Raw genomic sequence first — 11,788 nt, forward strand, 5'->3', positions numbered from 1 at the left:
ACCTGAGCCTCCCAAGTAGCTGGGACCACAGGTGTGCGTCACCATGCTAATTTTGGGGGGGGTGTTGTTGTCGTTGTTTGGTGAAGACTGGGTTTCACATGTTGCCCAGGCTGGCCTCAAACTCCTGAACTCAAGTGATCCCCCCACCTCGGCCTGCCGAAGTGCTGGGATTACAGGCGTGAGCCAGAGCCACTGTGCTGGGCCGTGTGTGTGTGTGTGTGTGTGTGTGTGTGTGTGTGTGTGTGTAAGAGACAGGGTGTTGTTCTGTCTACCAGGTTGGACTGCAGTGGCCACCACTGCCACCATACCTGGCTAATTTTTTTAAAATTTGGAAAGATAGGGTCTCACTGTTTTGCCCAGGCTTATGTGCAAATCTTTATGCGGCTTCATGCCTGCACTTTTTTTTTTCCATTGTTCCTTTGGAAATTGTTCCAGGTTTTTTTTTTCATGTATCTTTAAACAACAAAACAAAGCACCCTTTTAATTAAGTTACTATAAACACATAACATTCAGGAATTGTTTTAAATTTATTTGCTAAATGTGGGCACCTTATGGATGACATTTGGCCAGAGCTATGCAGAGTTGCCAGAGCTTAATAATGAGCAATAATTCATCTTGGAAACTTTTCTGTTTTGCTGTTTAATCCAGTACAGATGCAGGTGTTTTCTTTCTGTGACTTTTTGTGAGCAGTTGTATCTGTAAATCACCTCCTATGGAGACGGGTGTTCCTGTGACTGAGAGCCAGCTATTGGGTGTTTTAGCTAAACAGCTTGTTCCTAGTTAGCTGCTCAAATCCCCCTGAGAGGTGTATTGGCTGCTTTAGGGAATAGAGCAGACGGGGTGAAGGTTTTTGCAAGGCCTTTAGTGACCTGCTTTCAATTTGCTGCAATTCTTCTGCTTTGGCTTTTTCCTATAGGTGCCAGGGTTCATCTGCTTCATATTTTTACTACTGACTCATCTTCCTGTCGTATATTCTTAGACTGTGGTGACTTAAGAATCTTTGGGTCACCTGTTACATGGTTTCTCCTGCCACCTATATGGGGAGGAGAAGACTGGTATTCAAACTCAAGCCTGTTTCTATCTTATTCTCATTGATTTTGGTGATACATAGAGAACTTTGTTTCTTTCTGAAAATGGCATTTTAGTGATTCATTGCTTTCTGTGGGAGGAAGCTTATGACCTGCTCTTTTCTTTTTCCCTTCCAGAGGGAATCTGGAAAAATTGCAATCAAAACATCATTTCTTTAAGAAAATTTTGGGTAACTGAAGTTCTGGACAACAGGTAAAGTGTATTTAAACTTTGGTGGTGCTGACAAATCATCTGTAATCTGCAGAAGTAAACTGGGAGAGGGAGGAGGACAAGTTAAAAGTTAAGTCTACTTTGTGTCAGGGCTTTATTGGGGATTTCCCATATATTAGCTCGTTTAGGTGGTTTTTACCTGGATCCTGGATGTAGATCTGGGAATCTCAGAAAGAAACTGTCCTTTAAAATGCTGTTTTAAATGGATTTGCTGTTGATTGGATTTAATGTCCTCATAGTTCAGTTTAGCAATCATTTTTTAATGTCTACCATAAATAAGGTACAGAAGTATAATTTGTAGATTCTGTTATATAGTAAAGGGGTATAATATTTATTGCAAGACCATTCACTGTGGGCTTCTAAGTAAAACCAAAATCTGGTATGCTATGCAGCCTAGCTAGGGAAGATCTTCCTAGTTCCCTTCTGTCTTTTGTTTTAGTTCTTAATGATTGCCAGCAGTTTGTAGCTGTACCATCTTCTTAATCCCTTTTAGCACTTGTCTAAAATTTAAGTTTCCTAATAAGTCACCCCTTCACAGTGGAATCCAACCGAGGTGTCCCCTTTATGTTCTCAGTGGTGGTTTTTCTGTGATTGGACCGAATAACTATACCTGTGTGTTTATTAAATGTCTATCTCACAAAATTCTGAAGGTCTCATGAAATAATAGTATGTGTAAAGAACCTAGGTCTGGCCAGGCACGGTGGCTCACGCCTGTAATCCCAGCACTTTGAGAGGCCAAGGCAGGCGGATCACCTGAGGTCAGGAGTTCGAGACCAGCCTGGCCAACATGGTGAAACCTCATCTCTACTAAAAATACAAAAATGGTGGTGCATGCCTGTAATCCCAGATACTCAGGAGGCTGGGGCACAAGAATCACTTGAACCCAGGAGGCAGAGGTTGCAGTGAGCCAAGATCATGCCATTGCACTGCAGCTTGGGCGAAAGAGGGAAACTGTCTCAAAAAAAAAAAGAAGAAGAAGAACCAAGGTCTGAGAAATATCTCAATAAATAGTAGCTACAAGTTTACCTTTTAAACCAGAGGAGACATGAAAGCAATCCATACTTTCTAGGACTTTGTAGGGCCAACAGGTGTTGACTGAGGTGAATTGACCTGCCTGAAGATAGTAGAGAGTGAGATGCTGTTTATTCTTTTTTTTTGAGATGGAGTTTTGCTCTGTTCAAGCGATTCTCCTGCCTCAGCCTCCTGAGCTGCTGGGATTACAGGTGCACACCACTGTGTCCGGGTAATTTTTGTATTTTTGTAGAGACAGAGTTTCACCATGTTGACCAGGCTGGTCTTTAACTCCTGATCTCAAGTAATCTGCCCACCTTGGCCTCCCAAATTGCTGGGATTATAGGCGTGAGCCACCGCACCCAACTGAGATGCTGTTTATTCTAACATTTGTTCCACTGTGAACCTTGAAGTTAGATTTCAAGTATTCAAAGTAGTAGTTCCTAGAGATATCATAATTAATAATTAAGATTTAATTTTTATTGATTTTTCTTTTGGTATTTTTCCACTTTTATCAGGGCATACCAATTCAGTCACCATGAGCTGGAGCTTCCTGACTCGCCTGCTAGAGGAGATTCACAACCATTCCACATTTGTGGGGAAGATCTGGCTCACTGTTCTGATTGTCTTCCGGATCGTCCTTACAGCTGTAGGAGGAGAATCCATCTATTATGATGAGCAAAGCAAATTTGTGTGCAACACAGAACAGCCGGGCTGCGAGAATGTCTGCTATGATGCGTTTGCACCCCTTTCCCATGTACGCTTCTGGGTGTTCCAGATCATCCTGGTGGCAACTCCCTCCGTGATGTACCTGGGCTATGCTATCCACAAGATTGCCAAAATGGAGCACGGTGAAGCAGACAAGAAGGCAGCTCGGAGCAAGCCCTATGCAATGCGCTGGAAACAACACCGGGCTCTGGAAGAAACGGAGGAGGACAACGAAGAGGATCCTATGATGTATCCAGAGATGGAGTTAGAAAGTGATAAGGAAAATAAAGAGCAGAGCCAACCCAAACCTAAGCATGATGGCCGACGACGGATTCGGGAAGATGGGCTCATGAAAATCTATGTGCTGCAGTTGCTGGCAAGGACCGTGTTTGAGGTGGGTTTTCTGATAGGGCAGTATTTTCTATATGGCTTCCAAGTCCACCCGTTTTATGTGTGCAGCAGACTTCCTTGCCCTCATAAGATAGACTGCTTTATTTCTAGACCCACTGAAAAGACCATCTTCCTTCTGATAATGTATGGTGTTACAGGCCTTTGCCTCTTGCTTAACATTTGGGAGATGCTTCATTTAGGGTTTGGGACCATTCGAGACTCACTAAACAGTAAAAGGAGGGAACTTGAGGATCCGGGTGCTTATAATTATCCTTTCACTTGGAATACACCATCTGCTCCCCCTGGCTATAACATTGCTGTCAAACCAGATCAAATCCAGTACACCGAACTGTCCAATGCTAAGATCGCCTACAAGCAAAACAAGGCCAACACAGCCCAGGAACAGCAGTATGGCAGCCATGAGGAGAACCTCCCAGCTGACCTGGAGGCTCTGCAGCGGGAGATCAGGATGGCTCAGGAACGCTTGGATCTGGCAGTTCAGGCCTACAGTCACCAAAACAACCCTCATGGTCCCCGGGAGAAGAAGGCCAAAGTGGGGTCCAAAGCTGGGTCCAACAAAAGCACTGCCAGTAGCAAATCAGGGGATGGGAAGACCTCCGTCTGGATTTAATCCTGGCGGGCTTAAAACCTGTGCTTTTCATAGTTTATGGTAAGCAGCAGCTCACTGAATAATGACTTCCATTGAGTAAACATTTGGCTCTGGTTATCTTCAGGGATGCTGTTGGTTCATGATCCAAGCTCAGGGGACACTGGAGGCGGGGCTGGGCTGAGGGGGAGAAAGGGAAACACAGTGCTCCCGGGCACATGTTCTTAGCAATAATACAGTTGCAGAACTTTACATTTGTGTCTTCCAGATCTGGAGAAGAACAGACGTATTTAAATCATTCTTGTTGAACAGTTTTTGTATGTACAGTATTATGGTACTTTTTTTTTAGTATGAGAACTTTTTTTGTATTTGTACATTGAACTGCTGTAGTTATACTTTTATATTAAAGGGGAAAAAGCCCTTATAAGTAATGCCTATTAGGCTAGTGCTATTACTTTGTTCAGCAAATTCTACCCTGGCTTTAGAGTTTTTAATAGATGCTACACCTAATAAAAGTGCCTCTCATATTGCAGGAACGATTTCAGATATGTAAGGAGACTGAAGAGGAGATACCAGTTTTTAGTCTTGGAAAGCGAGTTCACAGTAGAAGGATGTTGAGATCTTTCTTTTACGTGAGAAATCTTTGAATCTCATTCATGCGATCAGAGTTGTAGCCAATTTTTGAAAACCTTATTTTCAAAGGAAATAAATGATTCACTATAGGATTCTTTTAAATATCAAGCATCACCAGTATATGCTTTGGTGGTATGTGTATATAACTTAAAGTTCTTTCAAAAGCCTGATACAGAAACGTGTCCCCAGTTTGGTAGCAATGTGGAAAACCTGGCTAGAGATGATGTGGAGCTGTCCCTCAGAAAGCAAAGCCATGCCTGGAATCCCTAATAGGATGCTTAGTTGTGAACCTGTTTGATTTGCCTTAAGCCTCTATCCAGAAACCTGCCCGTTTCCCTCCCTCTGGTTAAGAAGCCAGTGGTGGACATTTTCTTTGTTAACATTAGAAATGCAAACATTCCCTTGTCAACCAAGAATACTCAGAGCTACTTGTATTGGAAATAGCAGAAGGCCTAAATCCAAATTTCTTATTTTTTATAATTTACCGTAGAACTTTTGTGATTAAATTCTTACTTCTGCCAGTGGAGGTTTATGCCTGAAAGGTCATGGGGTCCTGTCTGTAAATAGACCTAAACAGAAGTGCAGTATTTATTCCTTGTAGGCATAATGTGTTTGTCACTGACAAGCATTCATGTTCATCCCACTAGTCTTTTATTTTCATTTTCAACCTTATGTTGGAGAGCTTTGCTTTCTCATCATGTTCACATTATCTTAAGTTTTGTAAGCTTCTGAGAAAGAGCTTGGTAAAGGTTTAAAGGGGCCTTTGTTCTACCAGGGAGCATTTTATTTGGGCGTCTCACCCTTTTCTAACGAAAGCTGTTGTAAGCCACCTCTGACTTGGAAATTCTGAAAGTATGAATATTTTTTATGTCTTAATTGTAAAATGCCAGTTCTCCCTTATTTAGATGAATAATAGAACACTGCACCCTTTGTGCAGTGTTTTTCTTTGTTTCTCTATTGCATTCCTACCCCCACCAAAAAAAGAAACTTAAGGAAATTTTTTTGAGACAGGGTCTCCCTCTTTCACCCAGGCTGGAGTGCAGCAGCATGATCTCAGCTCACTGCAGCCTCTGCCTCCCAGGCTCAAGCGATCATTCCACCTCAGCCCCCTGATTAGCTGGGACTACAGGCATATGCCACCATACTTGGCTAATTCTTTTTTAAAAATTTTTTTTTAGAGATGAGGTCTCACTATGTTGCCCAGGCTGTCCTCGAACTTTTGGGTTCAAGTGATCCTCCCGCCTCAGCCTGTCAAAGTGTTAGTATTATAGGCGTGAGCCACCATGCCCAGCCTAGAAAATTTAACCTTATCTTTTAGCCATTCTTTTACTTTTATTTGCTTTTTAAAAAAAAATCTTTAACTTTTAGCCTAGAGAAGCACCTCAGGAACTCTAAACATCTTAAGCAAAAATTAAACTCAGGTGAGACTGAAGGAGAAATTTCAGAAAGTAATACACATGTACATCATGGGTAATTAATAGACATGCACAGTTTCCTTCAAATCAAATGTTTAATAAGGAAATTCATATAATTCCAAGAAAACAGGCAAAATTTTGGATACATAAGCCTAGCTAAGATAAAGAACTACCAGTTAATTCTTAACGTCACTGGAGCTTCCAACAGGTTTTTTAATTGAAGGACAAAAAGTATCCATACATTTGTGTTATCTCTTCAGAGCCTGAGGGAGAAGAGAGTGGCTTTGCCAGTGGAAAGGTTGGGGATTTGTGAATGATACAGGGGGAAGGAGTCAAGCAGAAATGCCAGGAAGAACCATGCAAAGACATTTGGCGCCAGAAGCATCCACTTAGTTTCTATGAAGAGTGCCCCTGGTGTTTCATCTTGGCCTGTTTTGATGAGAATGTTATCTTTTGTGTCTGGATAACTCATCAGCTTCTTAAATACATATAAAGATATTCTGTCACCTCCCCACATGCACATACTTTTAAAATCTATTTTTATTCTCTTGCTAAAGTTGTAATTATGTCAAGAATTTTCCAGCTCTAACTGCCTTCTTAGTACATGTCTTTCTGCCTTTGAAGCATATGAGTTTGCCAAAGTCATTTTCCCCTAATGACATATTGTGGACTTACATTAAGAAAATGGGCCAGGCGCGGTGGCTCAAACCTGTAATCCCAGCACTTTAGGAGGCCCAGGCGGCTGGATTACCTGAGGTCAGGAGTTCAAGACCAGACTGGCCAACATGGTGAAACTCCATCTCTACTAAGTACAAAAATTACCCAGGCGTGCTGGGTGGACGCCTGTAATCCCCGCTACTTGGGAGGTTGAGGCAGGAGAATTGCTTGAACCCAGGAGGCAGAGGTTGCAGTGAGCCGAGATCACACCATTGCACTCCAGCCTGCAAGACAGAGTGAAACTCTTGTCTCAAAAAAAAAAAGAAAATGAGCCTATTGATGTCTAGCTAACCCATTGGTGGGGTCTGCATTGAATCTGTAAGAATATTGTTCTGGAACATGCAGGTGGGGTTTGTATAAAAAGCCTGTCCAACATTTAGTTCCCACCCCCATCAGAATCATACTGTTTTGAATTGCCATATAATAGACATGCTCCATCATGACACTTGCTTCTCCTCTAAATACAAGTTGAGTGCTTAGTCCTTCACCTGCTAGAATCAGGATACAATCAACATGATTATGTTCCTTAACACACTTGGATTTATGCAGATGTGGTGTGTCCTTTGCTCTTCTTTTTTTTCTTAAGACGGAGTCTTACTCTTGTCGCTCAGGCTGGAGTGCAATGGCGTGATTTCAGCTCACTGCAACCTCCGCCTCCTGGGTTCAAGCGATTCTCCTGCCTCAGCCTCCCGAGTAGCTGGGATTACAGGCACCACCACCATACCTGGCTAATTTTTTTTGCATTTTTAGTAGAGACAGGGCTTCATCATGTTGGCCAGGCTGGTCTCCAACTCCTGACCTTGTGATCCGCCCACCTCAGCTTCCCAAAGTGCTGGGATTACAGGCGTGAGCCACCGCGCCTGGCCTGCTCTTCCTAAAACCCGTTATTCAGAAGATTTGTAAAAGAAATAGCCTTTTTTTTTTTTTTTTTTTTTTTTTGGTTAATTCAAACTTGAGGGGAAAATTAGCATTTTCCCCTAAGGAAATGTTAATGTTCATTTTGTGGCTTTGTTTTTGCTTATTATTTAGTGTGTTCACTTAAAGCCACAAGTATGTTACATCATTTGAAGTCAGTTTTTCTGGGGATTTTCCTTGACTAATGTCTATAGAATTATTTACTCTTGATAAAAGTTAACTTTGCAATCCAGAATGATTTTCACAGTTTAGGACTTCCACATAATGTGTTTTTTTTTGGAAGGACATCTGTATCTTTAAAGGGGAAAAAAATCAGTATTAGGTACTTTATTAACTCATTTATTCATGACATGAAATTAGGCAGATCACTTCACTTTTTCAAGTTTCAGGAGCCATGTACATCTCAAGTATTACGAAGTGATTAGAAAAGGCCTCTGGTAAAAGGCGTTCAAGGACCAACCATTATTATCGGTCACTTGTTTGAACTTGGCGCTTAAAAAAAAAGTTGGACTGTGATGCTTTGGTGCTCTTTATCACAGACATCAGTGATGGTCTGAAACACTCTCTAGCAGTTGATACCAAGAATGGACTTACATGTTATCAGTTACACTCATGATTTACTCGTTCAGCTTCTACAAGTCCATACTTTATGCTTTCTGTCTCATTTAAGAGACAGTCCACTTCTGAAAATAACATCGATAGTTGATACATTTTTGGTTAGCCAGCTTTATGTAAAAGGCAAGTATGTTAGATATGCACAATTTCCTTCAAATCAAATGTTTAATAAGGTACTTCAAGAAACGCCTTTTTAAAAATCAAAGGTTTTGGCCAGGCGTGGTGGCTCACACCTGTAATTCCAGCACTTTGGGAGGCCAAGGCGGGCGAATCACAAGGTCAGGAGTTTGAGACCAGCCTGGCCAACATGGTGAAACCCCGTCTCTACTAAAAATACCAAAAATTAGCCAGGCGTGGTGGCGGGCACCTGTAATCCCAGCTACTCAGGAGGCTGAGATGAGAATCACTTGATCCCAGGAGGTAGAGGTTGCAGTGAGCCAAGATTGCGCCATTGCACTTCAGCCTGGGCAATGAGTGAAACTAACTCTCTCTCAAAAAAAAATAATAATAGTAATAATAAAGTCCCTGCATGCAGTTTGGAAATAAAATTTAAACTTATCTATATATAATAAATATGTAATAATTCACAGTCACCATCAAATGTTGGGATCATTGAATTGCATACTTGTACTCATTCTGGCCACATCATGAAGAGTTTAAAGATTTATATTTGCTGTTGTCCCTATGTAGTTCTGTTGATGTTTGGTTTTGTTTTTTGGGGTTTGTTCTGAGCCCAGGCTGGAGTGCAATGGCACAGTCTCAACTCACTACAGCCTGGACCTCCTGGGCTCAAGCAATCCTCCCACTTCAGCCTCCCAAGTTGCTGGGCTGCAGGTGCTTACCACCACACCTGGCTAATTTTTGTATTTTTTGTAGAGACAGGGATCTCACTATGTTGCCCAGACTGGTCTCAAACTCCTGGGCCCAAGCAATCCTCCCGTCACAGCCTCCCAAGGTGCTGGGATTACAGGCATAAGCCACTGTGCCCAGCCTGTTTTTAATAATGATATTAAGTGGGTTTGGTTCCTGTGTTATTAATCAACGTTAATAATCGTACTTTTTTAAAAAAGAAACCATGGTATTCTAAAATCAGGAATCCAAATAAAAGAAAATTCTCGGCTGTGCGTGGTTGCTAACGCCTGTAATCCCAGCACTTTGGGAGGCTGAGGTGGGTGGATCACTAGCGGTCAGGAGTTTGAAACAAGCCTGGCCAACATGGTAAAACCCCCTCTCTACTAAAAGTACAAAAATTAGCTGGGCATGGTGATGCACACCTGTAATCCGAGCTACTCGGGATGTTGAGGCATGAGATTTCTTTGAACCCAGAAGGCAGAGGTTGCTGTGAGCCGAGATCACGCCACTGCACTCCAGCCTGGGCGACAGAGTAAGACTGTCGCCAAAAAGGAAAAAAGTTCTCCAGTGTAGTTTCTACAGAGTTAAAAGAAGTAATAGTTCTGGCTGGGTGTGGTGGCTTATGCCTGTAGTCCCAACACTTTGGGAGGCCAAGGCAGGTGGATCATATGAGGTCAGGAGTTCGAGACCAGCCTGGCCAACATGGCAAAACTGTCTCTACTAAAAATATAAAAATTAGGTATGGTGGCACGCGCCTGTAATTACAGTTACTTGGGAGGCTGAGGCATGAGATGAGAATCTCTTGAACCCAGGAGGCGGAGGTTGCAGTGAGCTGAGATTGCACCACTGCACTCCAGCTTGGGTGATGGAGTGAGACAAAAAAAAAAAAAGGTACTAATTCTGCATTTCAGAGTTGGCTTGTTGAACCAGGCTATATGCTTCCAAGATTTAAAATATTTTCTGTATTATACTCTCAATTGTGTTTTTCAAAATCTCTTACAGAAATCTACCTCAGGCACTAAGTGTTATGACATGGGTAGCATATTGATATCGAAAACTTAGCTAGGACTTCCAGCCTTTTAAGATAATTTAAATGTAAAATTAAATGGTTAACCAGCAATCTAATGTCATGTGGTGTGCAGTTTGGATATTGCATGAACAGCTAAGGAATCACCTGTTCTAGTGCCAAAGATCACTCATTGCTAATTTTGTTCTGTACAGCTTATGTAAAACTTTCATGGTGGAGACGGACTCTGTGTGCTCAGGGCCTTGTCTCTAGGAAGATTTTGTCAATTCCAAATACAGTTTTGAAGATTCTTTTGTGGTTTGTGCTTCCTTTCTCAGAATTCGAAACCAACTGAAAATCAGCTGCCAGGAAATGTCATATTGAGGATTTTACCCTATTTATATAAAATAATACCCAAGAGCTTAGTGATATACACAGAAAACCTAATACGAAAATCTCTTCCTCGTACATTTCACCTGTAAGTTGATCTTGGTGGGAATACTTGAGCAGAGAAATTTCCAACTAAAGGTTTGGGCTTAAAAAATGCCTTTTTTCATAGCTGATTTGAAGCTCTTCTGGGACTACTGTGGCTAAATAGGTCAGCATATTCGTGGCGTCACAATCTGGGGAATATAGGTAGCCTGGTGGGGGAGGCTGGGGTCTAAGCTCAAAAGCTGGGAATGCACCCTTGACTTCCCTCGGTTCTGGAGGCCTTTCCTGGAGTGCCTGCTGCAAGGGACCCTTTGTGGCAGCAGAGTCAGCAGTGTCGTTGAAAAGCCTAATCCACCTCCTGAGAAGGGAGCAGCAATGCCCTCTTGTTCCCTCAGACACGGGATAGCTGACTGGTAGGTCACGAACAACTCACCCTCAGCAGCACAGATTGTAAACTGGTCAGCCAACCATATTTGGTAATGAACTTGTGAGCTATTTGAATGCTATTGGAGCAGTTAAATCATTCTGAATCTGTTAGTTTTGAAAGTAGATTCTTTGGCAGATTTGCCGTCAGAACGGAGACTAATACCTGAAAAAGATATTGGCATCAAATCTGTTTTCTTTGCTACACAGAGTTTGAAAACTGTTTTTAAGGTTTTAAGGGCTTATATGATACTTTTAGGGTTTGTTTCCTTTAGATATCTCCCGTTGGAAGCAGGTTACACAAAGGCATGAAGAATATGGAAGTAGAGGCAAATTTGGGAACAGAATCCAGGTCTGTACAATCCAGTATCCTTTGTTCTTGCAAGAGGAGGGTCCAGAAGCAGCTGTTAGGGGGTGCTCACAAGGGTTTAGGGGCATCTTTGTTGGGTGGACCTTGCATCTGTCTATTACAATACTTTTTCAAAATGTAACCATTGGACCATTGGACTACTTGTTAGAAGTAACTGGAATGCTATTAACATAGATTCCTAGGCCGAGGCGGGCGGATCACGAAGTCAGGAGATTGAGTCCATCCTGGCTAACATGGTGAAACCCCATCTCTACTAAAAATACAAAAAAATTAGCCGGCCATGGTGGTGGGCGCCTGTAGTCCCAGCTACTCGGGAGGCTGAGGCAGGAGAATGGCGTGAACCTGGGAGGCGAAGTTTGCAGTGAGCCGAGATTGCGCCACTGCTCTCCAGCCTG

At 42.3% G+C, this 11,788-nt stretch overlaps 1 protein-coding gene across 1 annotated transcript; it reads left to right on the forward strand.

The window, feature by feature from the left end:
- The first annotated feature begins 790 nt into the window (after positions 1–790).
- GJC1 (gap junction protein gamma 1) lies at positions 791–5,631 on the forward strand. Its single transcript, XM_030800666.1, has 2 exons — positions 791–1,281; positions 2,829–5,631. Exon 2 carries the CDS (start codon positions 2,849–2,851, stop codon positions 4,037–4,039), a length of 1,191 nt encoding a protein of 396 aa, XP_030656526.1. The 5' UTR covers positions 791–1,281; positions 2,829–2,848; the 3' UTR covers positions 4,040–5,631.
- Positions 5,632–11,788: the final 6,157 nt, after the last annotated feature.

This window comes from Nomascus leucogenys, chromosome 19 (assembly GCF_006542625.1).
Source record: "Nomascus leucogenys isolate Asia chromosome 19, Asia_NLE_v1, whole genome shotgun sequence".
NCBI classification, from domain to species: domain Eukaryota; kingdom Metazoa; phylum Chordata; class Mammalia; order Primates; family Hylobatidae; genus Nomascus; species Nomascus leucogenys.

What these genes read in the sequence shown, in the direction of transcription:
- GJC1 (XM_030800666.1), top strand. Translation starts at nt 2,849, where the DNA reads ATGAGCTGGAGCTTCCTGACTCGCCTGCTAGAGGAGATTCACAACCAT.